Source organism: Gavialis gangeticus, unplaced genomic scaffold, assembly GCF_001723915.1.
Source record: "Gavialis gangeticus isolate Ggan-Ray unplaced genomic scaffold, GavGan_comp1, whole genome shotgun sequence".
Lineage (NCBI taxonomy): Eukaryota > Metazoa > Chordata > Crocodylia > Gavialidae > Gavialis > Gavialis gangeticus.
The window spans coordinates 48,611,724-48,633,464 of NW_017729031.1; the positions used below are offsets into that span (position 1 = coordinate 48,611,724).

A 21,741-nucleotide genomic window follows, 5' to 3' on the forward strand; every position below is an offset into this window, starting at 1 on the left:
ATCTTGATTATAGAAGATGTATATTGCCCTTTAGCATAGAGAGCAACACCCCCCCACCTTTTTCCCCACTCTATCCCGTCTGTACAACCTATAACCTTCAATGCCTACCACCCAATAGTGAGTAGGGTCCCACCAGGTTTGAGTTAGCCCAACCAGGTCGAAGTTGTTGCTTGCAAGCAGGAGTGCAAGTTCTTCCTGTTTGTTCTCCATGTTCCTAGCATTAGTGTAGAGACATTTAAGCCCCCCAATGGGTGCCCTTGATACCCCCCTGTCCTGATGTCTATTGGGCCCCTTAGTGCTTACCTGGGCTGATCCAGTGCATGGCTTGTGGCTCTCTGAACCTAGGTTCTCTTTGTCCACTGCATACCCATCCCCCAATGAACCTAGTTTAAAGCCCTTTGGAGGAGGTCAGCCAACCTGTAAGAGAACAGACTCTTACCTTTAGAAGAAAGATGAAGACCATTTTGTCCCAGGATACTTCTCTCATGGAAGGGCGGATTGTGGTTGTAGAAGCCAAAACCCGCATGATACCACCAACTCCAGAGCCACAGGTTGACTTCTCTGATGCAGGCATCTTGGTGTTGATGGCAACTGCTGACCGGAAAGATTGATGAGAAGGCTTCCTGTGCCCCAACTTCCTAAGCCTGGCCCCCAAAGCCCTGTAGTCACTCACAAAGTGGTCCAAACTACTCCTGGCCACATCATTGATGCCCACGTGGACGAGGACCATGGGATAGTAATCCAAGGGCCAGATAAGGTCAGGAATCCTCGCAGTGATGTCTCAGATCTTGGCATCGGGCAGGCAGCAAACCTCCTGTGCTGTGGAATCTGGTAGACAAATAGGCCCCTCCATGCCTTTCAGGAGGGAGTCTCCCACCACGATGACCCAGCGTCTCTTCTTTTGGCTGCCTGGTTGTCGCTTAGCCTGCATGGTTGTTGTAGATGTGTCTTCCCCTGTGACTTCCTCTGCTGCATCATCCTTCAGTGCTGCCAAGGTTTCATATCTGTTCCCCAATTGTGCTGGGGAAGCAGGGTGGACCACAAATCAAGGGGCGGTGCAAATGTACCAGTGCACCCCTTTGTCCCCTGGATCCACCTCACACTTTTCTATTCTCCCTTCCTGTTCCATTCTTAAACTCAAAAGGACAAGAATCCTCCTTTCATAGCACTTGGGAGAAGACTTCTTGTTAATTTCAATACCTGAATAACTTATATAAATACATATCAAAGTATTAATATATTCAAATTTGGTTTAGAAATGTAAAAACAGCTAAACACACAATCTTAAGCTGTCTGAGAACTTATTCATACAACATGACTCATGATCACCAATCAGTCAGCACATCTATGATTCCTGTTTGTTCTTAAACCTTTTTCAGAAGATCTCCTATTGTTTGAGGTAGAATTTATAGCTAGATGAGTTCAAACTTGAAATAAGATATTTATATTTTAGGTTAGGGTAATTAGCCATTGAATCAGCTTAGCAAGGGTTGTGGTAAATACTCCAACCTTGCACATTTTTAAATTAAGATAAGTTCTTTTGGTTGTTTTTCACCCCTAAAAATCATGCTGTAGTTGAAAATAGAATCAATTTAGGGGGACCATATTGTCTGTATTATTGCAGGAGATCAGGAAAGACAATCACATTGATCCCGTATAGCCTTAACATCCATTAATCTATGTTGCTATTTACAGGCCTAGTCTGTTGAGAAAGTGATAATAACCTTTCTGTTCTGGTCTAAGTGCTTATGTCTGCTTTATTCTCTGTCTCTTAGGATAACTTGATCCATAGAGATATTTTTACAGTATCCCTAATGTTCCCAATTAATTTATTTCCATTATAGCTTTAAGTCAGCTTGGCAAAGTAAAAGGCAAGTGGAAGCTGAGCCTGGCCAGCTGTTTCAATTTTTTTTTAAATAGCATTTCTATTTAATTGTGGGCCAATTAACCACTCAATTTCCTTTCAGATAAAAAACCAAACTCATCTGAGAGCTGCTTAATGATTCTTTATGCTGTGCATCTGACTCAGCTTTTCATTACCTTGTGAAACAAACATACTGGTGAGGTTCACTTGGGAGTAATGTCAAAATTTACTTTGCAGAGAGAGCAAAAAATCTGTTGTGATGCCATAATAGCAGGTTCTCCCACAAGCATCTGTATAGTCTTCCACTCAATTTAAAGAAACCTAAGTGACCACACAACTCTGTCTGCTCTATGCAGACCAACTAGCAGGTCAGTCAGGACTGGGACCTGATTTAACACTATTTGGCTTAATCTCTACCTCTAGGTTGGAGGATGCAGAACTTTGAGCATGCATTCTTCCGGGAAAAATATGAAACTGATGAAATCTTGATGTAACAGACCTGTCTGCTCAACTATAGAAGTATTCATAGTGTAGTGGTTTGGGCTGCTGACAGGGAGTCAGGACTGGTAACAGGACATTGCCCTTTTGCTACCCTTAAACAATGTATGATGGTGCACAGCCCCAGGAAACAGACATTTATGCCCCTTGTTATGCCACAAATGCCCAATATTGTGACTGCAACAACAGGTGGTAAGAATTTGTGCCACTTTTGCACAACAGATATCTGTTTGCCTTATATTGGGAGACCATGGGAAGCCCAGAACTGCCCACATTCTCCAGCCACCTTGGGCAGGTGTTCCAAGACTTCAGGGCCCCAATCATGTATGCTTTCAGAAATTCCACTGCCGGGCCAGGCCCCTGCAGTCCTGGGAAACCTGTCTCAGTTTCTCTGCTTGCACCCCAGGAATCTTCTGGTATGTGTAGTTTCATACCCAAACCCAGGAAAATGGGTGATGTCTATGTCACCTAAAGAAGTGGATCATCTGTGCTAAGATACATCCCAGCACATTTAATCCTACTCCAAGCACAACATCTATTTATAGTCTCATTGTAACAAATCTGTGCCTGAAAATTAAGGAATTCATGCTTTCTGATACTTTCTCTACCCAGAATGAGGCAAATCACCTACCACCTGCATACTTCTATTTCTTAGTTGGTCAAGTGAGAATTGTGGTACTAGGTTTTGGAGAATTAACTTGCTAGTGTTCAACAAAGAGCTTTGAATGAATACATGTGCGTGCATGTGTGCGTGTGTGTTGGTATATAAATACCACACAAACAAAAACTTTACATTAACAATATTAGTAAGGTTGCAAAGTGAAGCATTCCAAATTGAGAAAATACCAGAATTACGGTTATCTGAGTAACCTTAAGTCGGGGTCCAAGAAAAAATAATAATAACAAAAATAACAATAAAAACAAAAACATATTAATGAACATCTGTGATAAGTGGTTTAAGTGACTTTCCTAACATTAGACAGGAAAGATGGCTGAGGCAAAGATAGAATCCAGTTCTCCATGCTAGCATTCAACTGTCTCATCCATGAAATCATACTTTCTTTTCCTGCAATTATCTGCCTTTTCACTACCCACCTTCCACTTTCAGCAGCAAATGAAGCATGGGTCCTAGCAAGAAAATCCTCCTTCACAACACAACTCTGATTCATCTCCAGAGCCAATCCACCTTATGTACTGAAACAGGCAGTATCAGACTATGCAATTAAAGACTGGATTTTAATGCATACTCATAAAGAAGCCAACATAAGATTCATACGCTATCTTAATGCTGGCATTTTCTGGTTTCTGAGGGCTTGATTCTATTACCTCAATATTTTAAAATAGGTGGGTTTTGGAAGCAGGTATACTTCTCTAAGGATTAAAAAAAACAGAAGCAGCAGCAATATTCCATCGTATGGCCACGTTTCATCAGTTGGGTTGAAACCTTAAGATCCACTGCACAGACCTTTGAAACTTGATCTAATAGAGTAACTGATACAAATACTAAGTTGCCATCTTTTATTCTCTAATTAGATGAAGATGAGAAACTTTACCCGTGGGTTTCAGAAATATTTGCTGACAGCAGAGGGCAAGTAAAAAAAAGTCAAGGGTTCTATTGCAGACTTTGGCAGGTGGGAGGAGAGTGGCACAGATATAACAGACACAAATTCTCCTGCTCATTCCCCCCAAGCTTATCAACTTCTCTGTAGTCCCCTCCAATCTGTACTTCCTCCTCTTAGTCACTTTGCCCAGCTAGCCCCAGTTCTCCGCTCTGGATTCCTTGTCCAATCTCCCTTGTTCCCCTCTGCTTGTGTTCCTGCACTGACTCGTTTCATTCCCCATTTTCCTCTGAAGCTCATCTAATTGTTTTAGAAATCTGTAAATCTATGAATTCATTGCTCCCTACCTTCAACATCCAACCTCCCCACACTTGACTACCAGTTTTCCTTTCCCCAATTCCCAATTTCTTGTCCCATCCATCCCACACCAGTCCTCCATCTCAGGCATCTGCTACTTTCAGTCCCAATTTGCCCCTCAATATTTAAATCAGACAGCTTAATTCTGTGTGCTGCTTAGGCACTAAAATGGGAGTCATTGAGAGCACAGGAGTGAAGCCTCTCTGCTCTCAGCTGAGGAACCCGCACCGAGCCCAGCCCACAGGGGCGCAGAGCTGGAGCTGCAGGGAAAGTCTTGCTCAGGTCTAGGCTGATGCTTGCCTGATGCAAACAGCATCTTTGGAGACTTAAGCTCCAAGGATCCAGAATGTTCCAACTGCAGTTTTTCAAACACTGATCACTGCCCAAATTAGGCAGATTGACATGGTGACCACAAAAGACATTTCCTTGACACAAAGGTACCTCCTTGCCACATTTCAATCCCATTCCCTATCCTCATTTTCCAAAACTGCGGATCCATTTTGGCAGAATCTCCTCCCTCCCCCCCACACATGTCACATGAGGCAAACAAGGGGCATGGAAAATTTCAGCCCAAATGGTTAAGGTTTCTCAGTTATAAACAACTGGAAGCAAAGTATTATAACAGAAATATCAGCTTTGTCGAGGCTTAATGAATAGCATTACCAACGGTGGGACTCAGTAACTAGTAGCTGACTGCAGATTCATCTGTGCACTGAACAGTGTATGGGAACTTCCCTCAGGGCATGGCAGAAACTGCTATCAATTAGCTTTCTAACACTGTACACTAAGAATGAAACACGAGCAGGAATTTTACAATGAAAAACCGGTCTAACTTACCCTGGCTAGAAGTTATCTACTTGAATTATTATAGTCCTCTTGTGTCTGTCTACCTGCTGAAATCAGGAAATGTGTATTATACCCAGCAAGTCCTTGATATTAAACCAAATTTTCCCTTCCAGTAACAAAGTTAGCAGACTAAGTTGAGCTTGCAACCTGTCCAGCAGATCCAGCCTATTCCCCAGCACGGATGGTTCCTGAGCCTGTTGAAAACCTCATCTGCTGTAACTCCTGGTCGCTGGGGGTCTGCATGCTACGGATCTCTAGGGCTGAGGGTGGAGAAAAAGCTTGGGAAATACAACCTATGGCATTGTGCCCTCAGAACCTGCCAGATATCTCAGCGAGAGCGACTGTTCCTTCAAGCAGAATTAACTCCTGCAGAATCCCCTCAGCAGCTGGTGCTGTGCAGCTGCAGGGAGCCTGTTAGTGGCAGCTTAGCTCCTGAGGGAGAGTTTTCATGTAGTGTTCATGAAAATGTCAGTTTTCCCCATGTAGGGGCGTTGCCATGCTTTCCATATGTTTACTGGGTTCCTAACTTACGGACAAGTGTCTAATGCGACGCATGCCTGTGACCAATACACTGCCTTGGGATTCTCTGCTTATTAGAAGTATTATTTTTCCAGTGAAATACTCTATTCAGACAAGGATTCTTGTTTTGCTCTGTGGATTTTTTAAAGAAAGAAATTGAATAAGAAATCAGCGACCTGCCTCCTAACTAGCTTAATCACAGACACACACATTATTGGCACTTGTTAAGGGAATGCCAACAGTATGAATGAAGGGCTTAAAAAGAAATACAGATAATTTTAATTTGTGACTATCTTAAGTCCCCCTTGCCAGTTCCTTTGGTTTTATAGTTCAATTCTCCTCTCTCTTTTTTTTTTAAATGGGTTTCTATTTCCTGTTTTGGTATAAAGACCTATATAAGGAACAGGGGAAAGTGGCAGATTACAGAGGGCAGTCAGTTGATTTTATGTCTCCTTCTGTCACTCAATAAGAAAAATAAGAAAACATTTCTTTTCTTTAATCTCTTTCACTTGTAGTAACGTAAGGTGCCAATGGTAGGTATAGGAGGAGATGGTTTCAGTGAAAGGGATGCTTTCTTTTCAGTGAAATTCCTCATAAGGGGACATAGCTGGTCCTGCTGTGGGCAGGGTGTGATGGGAAGGAATCCTACCCACCGTCTGCAGCTACAAAGATTCTGCCTGCGAGCTGCTGCATCCTAATGGCTGTACTAACCTCCCTAGTCCCACAGTGGGAGATCTCTATTTGGAGCACAGCAAGCAGCTCCACCTCCACCCTCACATGCTCCTGCAGAGTGGATGCACCCTGTGCAGTCTCCTCTAATAATGACCCGTCCTTTCGAACAACCTCATTTCCACAGCCAATAGTATAGCTTGTGGGGAGGGAGAGACACCAATCCCCAGTGTCAAATCCGAAGTGACACCTGAATGCCAGCCCCCAGGGAACCTGAGTTGCGGCCATAGCCTATATTGGGGGAGCTTGAACTGAACAAGGAGGTAAGTGCTTGCACAAGTGTTGTACAGCCTGCACAAGGAGGTAAGTGCTTCTCCCCTGCCCATGCCACCCCGAGCGCCAACATTTTAAATGACACCTCTGTCCACAGTCTTCAGGACAGAGTTGGGAGGTTTGCTTCTCTCCGATTACTCATTTATTTGGAATTTTTCACAGCCTTTATGTTCCTTGAGGTCTCCTTCATGTTCTAATTTTATTTTTTTTCATGTTGAAACAGGTGAAATTGGTTTCCCTTCTGTATAACCCTCCTCCTGAACAATGGCCCTCATTCTGAAATTTCTTCGGTCATGTGGCCACAGTGGTGAAACCCCCCTTATATTCTTCCTGCAGCTCCTGCTGCTCATCTAGCTGCCAGGTCACAACTCCCCTGCTGCAGCTTCCAGACCCAGTTGCTAGGCAACATTTTTCCACTCCCTTTCTGTGCAGCCTGCCTGCTCCAGGGCCCCGTTCTCAGAGCAGGCAGAGACAGAACCGCCATTGCAGACACACATATTTTGTACATTTGCTCCCTCCTGACTTCCCACCCACCTTTCTGACTTTAGTGGTCATCCAAATACCCATCACCTTTTACCATTCCTATACTTACTATGGCGAACAGAGATAACATGCACGGCAGGCAGGATTAATGCCGTACCTGTGACCACTCAGAAACAGCAACAACTGCAGAATTTAGTAGCTCACCTGCATAGTTTGGCTGCTTGAAAGGAGTGTTTTTGCATTGCACTTTATAATTTGCCCTGGGTTCCAGATGATTTTGATGCAGCTTCAGGTGTTACATTAAACATGTAGGGTCAAATCCTTGTTTACCTATGTAAGTGGCACCTAAGTGCAATTCTGTTTCACCCTGTTCAAGTTACTGAAAATTCATTAATGGATTTTCTGACTTTTCTAACACATCATCTTATCCTTCAGACTTAGTCACATAAAAGCAGCAAGGAGGAGGAGAGAAGGAGCACCCACCCACCTTTTCCATTAACAGTTTTTTAGGGACATGTACAGGGTGATACAGGACAGGAATTAGGCATCTAATTCTGCTAACATGCTTAGGTGGAATGGAATCTGGCCTTTAAGCCTTAAATATGTTTGGTCCTGATTATCATCCTTCATCCCTTGATTCAGTAAAGGTTATTATCTACAAAAATGCTCACACTTAAAATTTTCAATTTAAATGGAAGGTTATTTGCAGCTGGTTGTTTAGAGGGGAAGGGTCCTTCCCTCACTTCCCCCATATTAAGGAGCAAAATTTTTGACTTGCAGCCTCTTTGGTAACCATGCATAAGATACGGGGAATCAATTCAGTTTTTCTTTTAGATCCTAGTTAATGGTTTTATGGATAACAATTATTAAAAATATGTTTTTGTTTGTAACTGAACACATATCAGTGAACCACGGAACCATACAATGCCCTTTTTACAACGACTTTCCAGCACAGAACCATGATTAATATTAGTTGCCTATAACCACTTATTGTTATAATGATATTAAAATTTTATATCTACACAGTGCCTGTCTTCCTCAAGGGTACATATGATACTTGATGGCATTTCTCATAGCTGTGCTATGGTTAAGATTGACAGGGACTTCAGTTCTAAATATCTTCAGATGATGTTCATAATCACAATGTTTAAATAAGCACTCAGGGGTCAGGCTTGTCAGGAGAAAAGTCATAGTACAGTCTAATTCTACTCAGGCATCTCAGATGATAAATAAGCCCTGTCTCTCAATTGCATAACTGTTGAACCCCACATTCAATTAGGGGGGTCAAAGGGGTTGAAAACTTTAACTAAAGCAAGGCACTGAGATCTTGTCTTGTAAAGACTGCATTAACCAAATTCTGCTGAGGTTTGTTAAAAGGCTTGATGCACTCCCACAGGACTTGAGAGCTATTTGGCTAGAGCCTGTTAAAAGACGGGAGTACTGTGTTTTTCTGCCATCAGTAAAGATGCTGTTTACTTTGAAAACAAGTAATCAGGACCAATGGTCTTTTACAGATTTTTTTTTTTAAAAGAAGCTGTAAACTGTTGATTTGAATCATGGTGAGGAACTTACCTGCTCTTGGTTTTTGGATGTTTTTTTAGCTACTAGCAGAACAGCGCCTTTGAATCTAGCAAAAAGTAATTTCCCCATTTATGCAAGATGCTAGGATAGTGCTATTTGGATGCCATGGAAGGGGGATATATATGAACTGTCTGACAAGAAGGAAGCTATGATTCATAGATGTTAGGGGCTGGAAGGGACCTTATAAGATCATTGGGTCCAGCACCCCTGCACCGGGGCAGGAAAGACTGCTGGGGTCAGATGACCCCAGCAAGGTGGGCATCAAAATGCTTTTTGAAGATTGCCAGGGTACGTCACTGTACCACCACTGAGGGAGTCTGTTTCAGACCCTTGGCATTTGAATTGTAAAGAAGTTTTTCCTTGTGTCCAATCCAAAGTGATCTAAGTCTTCTCTTCTCCAGGCTGAACAGTCCCATATCTTTCAGCCTTTCCTCGTATGACCCACTCTCCACAACTCCAAACCTGGACATGGTCCTCCTTTGGACTCTCTCAAGCTTCTCCACATCCTTCTTGAAGTGTGCCACCCGGAACTGGATGCAGTTCTCCAGCTGTAGTCGCACCAAAGCTGAGCAGAGCAGGAGGATGACATCCTTAGTCTTGCTTGAGATGCATTGGTAGATGCATGCCAGTGTTTGATTTGCTCTGCTATCTGCAGCATTACATTGGTGGCTCATGTTCATTCTGTGGTCTCTCACAACCCCCAGGAGTCTTTCAGTTGTGGTGCTGGCAAGCATAGCACTACCAAGCCTATAAGTGTGTTGCGGATTATTTCTCCACAGATGGAGCACTTTACATTTCTCCAAGTTAAACGTCATTAGGTGATGATTCACCCACCTTGCAATCCTGTCCAGGTCAGCCTGTCCTTCAGCATGACCACACTCTCCCGTATTTTGGTGTTGTCCATGAACTTTGCCAGTATGCTTTTAATATCTGAATCCAAATCATTGATGAACAAGTTGAAAAGCACTGGTCTGAATACTGAACTCTGAGGGATGCTACTGGTCACCTTCTACTATGTTGACTCAGTTCTGTCTATTAATACTCTCTGGGACCTACCTCAGAGTCATTTACCTAGTCACTGGACCGTAAAGTAGTCAAGGCTGCATTTTCCCAATTTTACTATGAAGACATCGTTGGAGATGAAGTAGAAGGCTTTTTTTGAAGTCCAAGTATATGACATCACCTCATTTCCTGTATCCAGGTGGTGAGTAACCTGATTGTGGAAGGAAATGAGGTTGGTTAGGCATGACCTGCCTGTAATGAAGCCATGTTGGCTGTCCTTTAGAATACTGCCTTCTGTTAGCCTATCAGTAACGGATTTTTTGATAATTTTTTCCAGGATTTTACCAAGGATTGAAGTCAAATTGGTTGGCCTGTAATTCTCTAGGTCCTCCTTTCTCTCTTTCTTGAAGATAGCCACTACATTGGCCCTCTTGCAGTCTTCTGGGACCTCTTCCAAGTGCTATGAGTCCTCAAATAGCTTTGCCATAGGTTGTGCAATGATATCGGCCAGTTCTTTTAGCACTCTTGGATGTAGTTCATCTGGTCCTGCTGACCTGAAGATATTCAGCCTCTCAAGGTATTTCCCCACGAGATCTTCACCAACTATGGGAGGGTGATCACCCCCACCTTGATCATCTTGTATTCTGTCAAGCAGGCTAACACCCTTGGACTGGTGAAATACTGATGTGAAGAATTCATTTAGGAGTTCAGTTTTCTCCTGAGTGTCAGTTATCAGCTGTCCCATTTCCTTCATTAGAGGCCCTAAGCTTCCCTTATTTTTTTCTAACTTCTTACATATCTAAAGAAGGACTTTTTGTTGTCCTTGATTCTAGTTGCCAATTTGTATTCAGTTTTTGCCTTTGCTTTCCTAATCTGCTCCCTACAGGTGTGGTGATTTTTAACTTCCATCACTTATAAGATTCTCTTTTCAGTATCAGGGGGTCCATAACTTCCCTATTGAGCCAAGGGAATCTCCCAGCCCTTTTGCTGCCTTTCTTATGAAAAGGAATGCACTTCCTTTGTGCTCCTAGGATTGCTGCCTTAAGGAACGACCTTTCCCATTGGACCATGGTCCTGCAGGGCCTCATCAACCAATCTCCTCTCTGATGATCTGTACTCTGTGTTTACTACTGACTTTTAATTAAAGATTAATAAAATTCTTGGCAGCTAATTTGTTATGTAAGTGAGGATGCCAGATGTGCAGAGTAAAGGATGTTTTCAGACACTGCTGCCTATTAAGTGTACTGCTGCTATATTATCTGATTTGATCCATTTATTTGACTTGCTCTGTCTTTCCACAAGTAGTTCAGTTGTTAATCTCATATAGATAATAAATCGGTCCCTTAGTCTTCATTATTTGCTTAAGTGCATTTTTTATGCACTTTTTTTTTCCAACTCCAATACTGAAATACTCATTTTGTAGATTTAGAAAGCTTCGTAACAGACATTTATCTTTGCAAAGTCAGGACGCATCTTTAGTGCTATAGTAAGAAGTCTCTGGAATAATTTTTGCATTGGGAAGGTAGAGGAGAAAATTATTTTAAAAAGACCAGAACATTCCCTTAAGAAGCAATTTCATACTAGAATATCCCACCTAATATCAAGCTGACTGTTCTTGATGGAAGACATCATTCAAGCATAGATGTAAGAGAGGGATCCATTATAGGTTACTTCATCCAGGAGAGCAGCTTAAGACACTGTACTGCCACTGGTCACCCTACAGTTAGGGTGCTATAAAAGAAACTGTAAACATTGTTACCATCCCCATTATGGGCTCTGCACTATGCATGACAATAAGACATGAGGATCTGGCCTTGTGCTTTTTTCAAGTAGTCATTAGGTGTGAGCTTATGTTCATTTCCAATTTGAATACTTGTATAGTGTTTTGCTGTTGTGAGAGAATGAATCTTAAGTATTTCATAGGGTGGCTAGGTTTTTTTGTAAAGGACAACCTCTTTAAAAGTAGGGGGTTGTAGTGGGTTGTCCCTCCTTTAGCCCAACCCAATAACCAGCCGTAATAAAAGCCAGTTAGCTCTTAGTTTCAGTTTCTAGTCTTTTTATTTTACAAGCAGCAAGCTTGCTCTCACAGCAAGCAACAATATAAGCAAAAGTACAAATAACAAATAAAAGTAAAACCTCTGGTCTTTCCTCAGACCAAGAGACAGGAAGGCAACCTAGGCACTGTACTTTCCCCTCAGCACACCAGCCACCTACATCTCCCCTCCCTTGGAGCTTTTATCTTCCCCTGGGCCAGCCAGTCATCCCTGTCAGCTGGCCCTATGCCACTGGGCAGACAGGCTATTATCCATTAACCACTGCAGCTGGGCTCCAGCCCCTGAGGCATGCACCCTGTTACAGGGGTGATTTACTTAACTTCTTCCCCTTACCCATTACTCAGAGATTATTTTGCAGAAATAATCTGTTTCTGCCTTAGAACAATGTGGCTACAACCTATATCCCCAAAACATGGAAGTTATCATAACTGGACTTTTTTTAATGAAAACTTCACTAAGTAAACACCCTTGCTCCAACCCTTTGTTCGAGGCAAATTTGCATACTTGCAGAGCAGCTTCTCGATAACTGAACATCCCTACCCAGGACAACCATTCCGTCAACCAATTCTCTTGTGCAGTATGAAACAACAAGAAAGAAGCAACATTCAACATCCTGCTTGCCATCAGATACATTTGAGGTAAATAGACTGCTCCAACTTTTATTTAAGCCTAATTTGCATAAAATAAACTTTTCCACCCAGGAGAATTTATACCATCCTTCAGTTCTCCTGTTCAATATGAAGTTTTGCTTCCACCTGGGAGAAATTTTACAATCTTTGCATTCTCCTTTGCCTGAGGAAGGGCATGTGAGCCCAAAAGCTTGCAAATAGAAAGGTTTTTTTACAATTATCTAGTTTGTCTAATAAAAGATATTGTCTCTACCACAAGAGTTCTGACTGCTTTTGCCTTAAGACCAACACGCCTATAACCTATAACCCTTTGTCACTGCCATCAAGATCTCTGTCTCCAGCATGCTTGATGGCATGAGGAGAAAAGCACCCTCCTCAAAGTCAGCCCTGTTTATGTACTTTTAGCACAGGATGAACATTTTGACAAAAGAAATATGATGTTTTGGCAAAGCAGAACATGGGGCAAGGTGAGGCTTTTTCAGGTGTTAGTGAACACCCACTCTTTAGGAAGTATGGATACCACCTATGAGGCAGATAGTAATGAAAAAAATGTTATTGAATTTTCCTTTAGTATGCTAATAATAGCTCTTATTGTACCATTTTATATTCTCCATTAACATTTTATGTGGTTTTAGATATTCTTGAGTCAATGTATTTTAAGCTTTTCTGCTTATTTGATGGAAGTCTAAATTTGACTGTTGCTGGTCTTATTTATACTATTATTAATTAAAGACTCAATGTGTTTTTTAAAGTGACTGCTGGCTTTTCTCTGGAGAAAGACTTTGCAGTGGTAATCTAGATCTTTTTCGGCTCCAGGCTGTATAACTTCAATGAACTCACAAATATGCAGGTGTCTTGCATAGAGACCTCTCATGTTGTATTTTCTGTTCTCTTTTCCCTTCCTAAGGTCTTGTATACTTCCTTTCACACAGTGCTACTCACTCTCTCCTTTTTCTGTTTCTCATTGTTCATTGTTTATTGCTTTTCTTGAGCCCACAGATGAAGATATTATAGTTACAAAAGGGTATATGCACAATTGGAAATGGTGGTCCATACTTAGTATACTAAAACTCAAACATCTCACCTTTTATGTAACATTTGTAAATTAAATACCAGTATTGCGTCATGCACTATTCCACATAATAGGCACATAAGTGGACTCGGTGCCTAAGTATGATTCTAACCCACCCTGCACAGGTCCCTGAACAATTATTAATACAAAAGGTAGGTGAGTCCTCCTACTCTTTGCTGCTTTTTTGTCACTCAGTCATAAGAAAAATATGATGGTGTATTAATTGATTTTCAGGTCATACTTAGGTACTTAAGTCCATTTAGACAGCCAATAGATGGAATGGTATCTAACCGACAATATCCACATATTAATGCCTGCTAGATGATCCTGAAAACTAACATCACAGAGTTCTGTTGACTGCTGAGGATCCCCCACTGATTTTTCTATCATCTGCAGGATTGAGGCCTTGTATTGTCCTCCTTCTAATAGTGTAACTGTATTTTTCTCATCTTTTTGCTTCTCTCTGTGTCCTGTTGGTTGTCCCACACTATTTTCTTCTCCCGTGTGTGTCTCAGTTCTTTTGTCTTCATTGTTTATATACCTCTTATTTCTACACATCTAAGCTGTTTTGTTCTCAAGGGTACAGACTGGTCTTACAGATGGAGAATAGCATCCCTGCTTCATTTTGTAGTGCCTGTTATCTTCAGTGAAACTACATTACAGTAATAATGGAATCAGACTTCTTATCCATATTGCATGGATTAGTTAAGCTTTTCAGATATTTGGTTTGGTTTAGTTAAGATTGAATAAGCATGTATGCAGGTATAGACACGTATATATGCATAATCCATATTAAACTAGACTCTGAAGTATATGTCTCAAGACTGAAAGTATTTAAATACTTTATTTAAATGCTTCTTTTAAATATTTTAATGTGATACCTTTGAACTGAGCATATTAACTGCACTTATGGATAGTTACCACTAGTAGATATTTACATTTCTTAAAGTATTAGTTTAAAGAATAATTAAAGGAAGATTATTAAAAATAGCCAAGGGAGCCATGTATTTAGTTGGTGAAACTGAAAACAAACAAATTTGCTGCTGAAGGATACCCAGTTGTTCTAGGTTTTGGGTGTCATCCCTCTCTCACCAATTCACATCAAGCTTGTGTAGTGCTGCTCCTGCCTATGCTGCTTCTGGGCATTGACATACTGAACAAGTACAGTGACTTTACCCTTTCGAACTAATACTTGGAAGTTATAAATTATTCATAGTGCATGACCTACAGTAATGGCTTTGCCCTACTGTACTGGCTCCCCCTGGGATTCTGGACTATACATTAACACAATGAAAAATCACAGCTATTTTTCTTCCTTTTCTCCTCGTATTCCTTCTCTTCAAGGTAGCTCTTCCTAGGGCTTTTGGCAACCTTTTTTCCTCTGCTACTATCAGTAGTGACTCCTGATAGGGCCTCTGTAACTTCACCCTCTCAGAGCGGATACCTTCCCGACTCCGGGCCCATGGCTCACAAGGTTCCCCTGTGACAGGCTGAGCAGTGCCTCTCCTGAGGAGACTTGGGTGACATTTTTTAACTAAAACATTTTTTCAATAAAAAATGCAGATTGGATTACATTGAGATATCTTGTCTATTTGTGTCAGTGTTGAATATTGCTTGGAACTAAAGATTTTTGTTCAGCTTTGGATGCCAAAACATTTCATTTGATCCCAAATTATTTTATTTTTACTTTTTGGTCTCTGTAAATTTTGAGAGAACACTTCATGAATTTAATCAAACTGACTTTTAAAACTTTTTTTCAGAATTGCCGGTAAACCTAATAATCTATTATCCACTCATCTCTTTCCTGACTCACCCCTGCCAGCATCACAGGAATAGTTTTTTCTCTCAACTCACTCACTCCTCTCTTCTCCATCTCAGCCTCAGGCCATGTTTTCTTTGGTGTCCTCTTCATGGGCCAAGAAAAAGAAGATGCTGCTGGGTGAAGGACAGACATAACAGTCTGGATAAGGAAGGAAATATGTTGGTGAAGTAATTAATGAATGAATGACTGAAAGAGAATGCATAAGGGAAAAAGTGGAAGTAGGACAGGAGTGATAGGACATATGGGGGGGTGGGAAAGAGACAGAGAGAGATGAGGAGACATTAGTGATCAAAGTGATGGGGGGAAAAAACAAACATTAAGAATAGAAAACCCAAAGAAAGCTGGAGAGAGGATGGGGAAAAAAAGAAGAGAGCATTTGAAAGCATTTGAAGCAGAGTCCAAAGGGGATGTCTCAGTGAGTGGCCTGCCACAGAACTAGGAGTTTATAAGGGTCCTACTCTTGTGTCTCGTGGGCCTGCAAACCTTGGATGCAATTCCCATCACAAGTTCAGTGCAGCTCTGAGCATTCATACCTGCCACCCTCTCCTTTGCTGTACCTCATGTCTAGATTTTACTGCTGCTTGGAAAGAACCAAATAAAATAAATCTTATTAGATTGTACTAGAAAATAATACATCCTATACTTTAAATCAATTCAACAGCAGCCTGAGTTGCAGCCTCTATTTTTCTAATCCTCTCTTCTGCTCAATATTATTTTCACAGTTGCAACCCCTGTTGTTGTGACACCAACAACTGGTTTGGAGATTTTGGAGAGTAGTGAGGACCTCAGACTTCCCATAAAATCCTGAATTTTAGGCCAAAATCCTGGAGTTAGGCTGGTACTTGAGCATGCAGCAATTCTTGTTGAAATCTGGATTCAGTTTATTATAGGAATATAATATGATTGCATGTGCATGCCATCTAGTGGTGGCCATAATTAAAGCAGCTAGTAGTCTCTTACACAGGAAATGCCACTTTTTACTTCAATAACCAGGATCCTTTAGCAGGAAGTTAGGTGTGGTCTGTTGAAGGAGAATTTTAAAAAAAGGAAGAAAAAAAAAAGGAAAAAAAGAAAAGAAAAAGGCATGATGGAATTTTAGCTGCAAGCTTCAGGGTGTCATTCCAAATCCACATAGGTGTGAGATTCTACATGGGTAATGCATGTTTAATTGTTACCTATAGTATTTAGATGGGATTCTATATTTTTTTCTGTCATTGGCAATTAAATTCATGAGGGTTTTGCAGTAGGATCACTTTCATATTCCTTCTTCTGCTACCAATTTGTGTATGTTCCAGCAGCAGTTTTCTACATAACGTCCATGCTGTAGGTGCATTTGCCTGTAATTGGAGAGTATGCTTCACAGATGTATCTGCATGAGCTAGTGGATATGTTTGCATTCATGCGTGTACATGTGTGAGTGCACGCGCATGTGGGTAGGGGGAGATGGTTAGCTATATGATGAAGAGGAAAGGAATGAAGGAGAAGACTTAGTATTACCTTATACTCTGAAGGCTCTAGAACCATGAAGCCACTGCAGCTGTGCAGAAGTGATATATATATATATATATATATATATATATATATATATAAATAAAATTAAAGAATGCATTCAGGTTGTTTCATGTAATTTGAAGTTGCTAATTACTCCTATGGAATATCAATTAACATAGAAGCTGTTGATCTGCTGTTACATTTGCTTTATTTTTATAATGCAGCGTGCTTATTTAGAGTCCTGATAAAAGTATTGAATAATATGGCAGTGATTAAGTGAAGGATTTCAAGTATCTCTGCATTGGAAAATATTGTCTATTAGCCATTTTTGGCAGAAGCATAAGGTAGAATTGAAAGGAGATGGTACTGCTTTTGGTACTGAAGATTGTGCAAACTATATACAATTTCAATGGTAACAGAGAATAATAACCCATCTAAAGATATAGCATCTAGTGATTTAGATCAATTTTGGTTATTACAGAAATGTTTTCAGTGCACAACATGTTGCCAGGCAGGAAATCTGAGTACAGGTGCCTCAGCCTCTTTCCGTGCTTCCTGAGCTGGCAGCTCTGCAAAGGCAGCATACTTGTCCCTGAACAGAAGGAGCACATCACATCACTATCAAGCAATCCTTTTGGCTGATGCTTTTAAGTGGCAGTGATGGGCTCCAGAAGGAGCCATTTCTGGGTGTCCTCTCCAGAAGAAGGGTTGATTTGTGATAAGGTTTTTCAGGTGATAGTGGTATTGGTTGGTTGTGATAAATGCCCCCACTCCTTGACACTTCACTGTAAACACAATTTAACTGTGAATTCATTTCAGTAAATGTGCTGCAAAACATCCACCATATCATTTGTTTAAATGATCACAAAATTCCACTGGGAAAAGAAAGGAAATGGGGATCCTTTGTATTTAAAATTGCCAATCTATTACTTTTTAGCAAGAAATTCATTTAAAACTATTTTTTTCTAGAATTGCTGCCTTTCCAGATATATACAAGAGACCAGATGAAAAGGAAAAGGGTCTGTCTTGGGAGTGAGAGACTGGCTGGGAGGGAAATGCATGAATGAATCAGCTTCATAGCATACTGCTCTTCAGTTATAATAATAATAATTTAAGAAGTTACTCTGCAAAAAATTCTATAAAATTATGTCCCTTTAAATTGCTTGAGCAGTGCATTGCTCTAATATTTTTGTGTGGTTTTTTTTATATTTTTAGCAGTTTTTTATGTGAGAGGCTAAACAGAAATTAAGAGGTGCAGGATGAAAAGATGGCACAATCAGTGCTGGTACCACCAGGACCTGACAGCTTCCATTATTTCACAAGAGAGTCACTTGCAGCTATTGAACAACGTATTGCAGAAGAAAAAGCTAAGAAGTCCAAAGAAGAACGCAAAGATGATGATGATGAAAATGGACCAAAGCCAAATAGTGACTTGGAGGCAGGGAAGACACTGCCATTTATTTATGGTGACATACCTCCAGAAATGGTGTCCGAGCCCTTGGAGGACCTGGACCCATACTACATCAATAAAAAAGTGAGTAATTATTAAGTATGCATCGAGGATCTTACTGTTCAGATTTAAGTATTAAAATACAACAGACCCTTTGAAGGGCTCCCTCTCTCCACTACTTTGGACACAGTCTTGCAAACACTTACTCTCTGGTTATAGCTCTCCAACTGTTGACTCCCCATAATGAGCACAACATCTAGTAATAAGTGTTATGGGTACATGCAGAACCAAGGCCCAGGTTTTGAAGAATGCTCCATTAGCTTTAATGTAATATACTCAGAGATTTACTCTAATTGTAGTTTTCAGTATATTACACATGGGAGAATGGCTGAAGAATTAGTACACAAGTTATTTTTAGAGTGTTGTTATTTTATTAATCACTCCATTATAAATGTGAAAGGAGCAAATCTTCAATTAGGGATGTCAGCCTTTTCATTTTGAAAACCATTTAGAGGCTGCCTTGATGGGTCTCTTGCTCATTTTCTTCACTGTCATATAGAAAACAAGGGTTTTACTACTAAGCATTCTCTCATTGCCTGGGTTGTAAGGAGCAGGAAACGCCTCCTTTCCTCACTCTACACTCTATTGAGATAGTGTATCTCTGTTTGTTTGTTTTAATCCTATGATGCACCACAGGGGACAAATGGAATAATACAGAAGTTCTAGGACTATGGGGAGATGGCCCCAGGGCTTTCTCTGGTGTTCTGTATTTCTGAGTGCTGTACTGTTTGCAATAGGGGGGAAACTTCCAACAATTCAGAAGAAACTCCTCTAGCTCAAATGTATGGAATTTTCTATCTTCATGTTTTTTTCTTATACAGGGAAAAATGTAGCCCCTAGGATTTAGCTAGTTCTCTTTGAAAACATACAGAAAACTAAAAGCAGAACCTCCAAACTGACTATTGTTAGGAGTCATACATGAACTGAGAGACTCAGTAAGCGTAGGAGTTTCTGCCCTGTCATCAGTCATTTTCTCCTCTAAGACAACAAGAATATCTAGGTATATACCATGGTGAGCTGCCGACAGGCAGCAGATGCATTTTTAAAAATAAATTAAAAAAAACAAAAAGCCTTGACCTTATAATGCTGCTCAGTGCAGCATTCTGAAAGTTCACGTTGTCATGGGTAAATGGGGATCTATATTTGAAAATGAAATTATTTGATTAAGGATTATATACTGCTTATTTTACTGAATTGACTAGTTCTGCTGAAGCTCAATAATGCTAACCATATAGGACCCAAGCTTGTCATCAAAATAATCATGCCTTAGAAATCAGAAAAGTAATGGTTATGATTAACATTAAAATGATATAACCTCCTTTTGATTTATAACTCAGTTTTAAAATTGGCTGTCTTAGTGAGTGACAATACAGTTGTCAGGGACCATATCATATTTTTGATGTATGGTAGTTTCTAGTACAAAATTAAAAGCATTACATATGAAGAACTTTATCAAAAAATTTTCCTGGATTTCCTGTGAATCTCCGGAGTTTGTATATTTAGGTCAGGCTTTATTTTCATTGCATAAATATATCTCAGTGGGACAGGATCACACAAAGGATTGCTTCAAGAGGGATTTGGTTTGAATAAGGGCAGTAGAAAATGAGTGAGGAACTCAGATTTTGGGGCAGAAATCAAGGATAAAATGATCAGGTACCTAGAGAAACAAGGAGAAATATGAAATGATATGCAAATTAAGAAATTGCAAGTTCACTAAGGACAAAGTAAATTAAAAATAAAATCATGAAGGGGTAAAAATACAGCTCCTGGAGTCAGCAGGGAGCTGAGGGCAAGGCTTGGTGAAGGCAGTAAAAGCTGTGGCAGGTGAATTCTGGTGTAGGCCTGGTTTGTGCTTCCAGGGTTTCAGCTACAGTGTTTCCTACACCTGTTCACAAGGCATAGCCTCCCCTCTGATCCTAACTGATGCAGAATGTGGCCACTGGCAATGCGCATGGTTCACTTGGCTTGTATCCCCTTTGGGATCTCTACTGCTGCCAGCAGTGCTAGCTAGCTGGTCTCTCTTACAGTTGAGGAGCATAAGCTTTTACATTCTCCTGTTTCCTGCATCCTCTCTCCCTCCTCTGAGCTTACCTGAGTAGAAGCAGTGTAAGCTTGGCCGCAAGCCCATGTAGAATATAAATCTTTTAAAGACTTAGCTGTGCACAGCATATTGAGTAAAGGCTGAGCCTTCTTGGATAATTTGGATTTAAAAAAAGATTTTAATTCAAATCCATTTCCTTTAAAAATGCCATTTAATGTGTGTGCGTATGTATATGTATATGTAGCTGTACGTGAAAATATGCAACCAGTATAGATAAGTTGTGCTATACTGTACATGAATTTGTAGACAGAGGGCAGAACTTGAAATATAATGGTTAGTGAATTGTGTGGTACTTAGCACAGTTCATGCAAAATCATATCATATGAAAAACAGATAAAGTTGCAGGCATAAAAGCCTCCCAATGCAGCCATTTTTAAAGGATTTTGCTATGTGTGAGGAAAAGATGGTTCAGCTCCATGAGTATTATATCCATAATTTGTTGAGCAACTATGTTCTGAGCAACTATGTTTTCCTTTATTTTAATGGGAGACAGGCTTTGCAAACCAGCTTTGAAAGTCAAACTATCAGTACTCCCCAGCAGCAGTATCTCATATGGTATCAATGAAGGTAGCTAGCATGGAGAATGCTGAGGTTCAAATGATTCTCACAATTACCATTATGTTCAGCAGGTGTGTTATATGCTATACTAAGTGACTAAAGAGTCAAATATTAAGCTTCATTAAATCTATCTTTGTCCTAAGCCAACATAGATTATTTGTATTTTCTGTATAAAGTTGTTGAAAGGGTTTTGGAGAATTCACTTGTGAAAGTTCAGTTGGCAGCTATGCCATGCATGAGGGGAATGAGGGAAAAGGTCAGTCGGTCTGTGAGGTTGTCAGTGAGTGTAGAATATGGCCAACTATAATCAATGATAAAGTGCAGGGCTTAAGAATCCAAACTGTACATATACTAAATGATGTTTTTCATTTTTTATTCCTTTTCTAGACTTTTATAGTATTGAATAAAGGGAAGGCAATCTTCCGATTCAGTGCCACCTCTGCCGTGTACATGTTAACTCCTTTCAATCCCCTTAGAAAAATAGCTATTAAGATTTTGGTACATTCATATCCTTTTCAAGTGGTTGGTTCAAAATATTAGTGAATGAAGTCCTGCTCTTTTGTTTCAGTATTTAAATCAGTAGCTGTCTGCATGTCCCAGGCTGGGTATGATACACAACACTCTGTCCATCTTCTTGGTACTACTTCTTTCCTCTGTTTCTCTCCCATCTCCTTCTCTCATTTCTGCTCCTGCTTTATAGCTCAGAAATGAATCATAACATGATGATATTAGAAACAAAGTAGCCTTTCTTATTTCTACCTGTTTCCTTTTTCTTCTTTCCCTCCTATTTTTC

The 21,741-nt window shown here is 40.4% G+C and overlaps 1 protein-coding gene across 1 annotated transcript in view; it reads left to right on the forward strand.

Moving 5' to 3' along the window:
• The window catches only part of LOC109301605 (sodium channel protein type 2 subunit alpha), a gene marked incomplete at its 3' end in the record, with an annotated part of 140,843 nt that overhangs the window by 11,661 nt on the left and 107,441 nt on the right, over window positions 1–21,741 (forward strand). Inside the window, exons 2-3 of the mRNA XM_019522840.1 lie at window positions 17,995–18,313; window positions 21,336–21,454. Of these exons, the coding sequence (XP_019378385.1) occupies window positions 18,047–18,313; window positions 21,336–21,454 (386 nt within the window). The remainder of the gene's footprint in view (window positions 1–17,994; window positions 18,314–21,335; window positions 21,455–21,741) is intronic.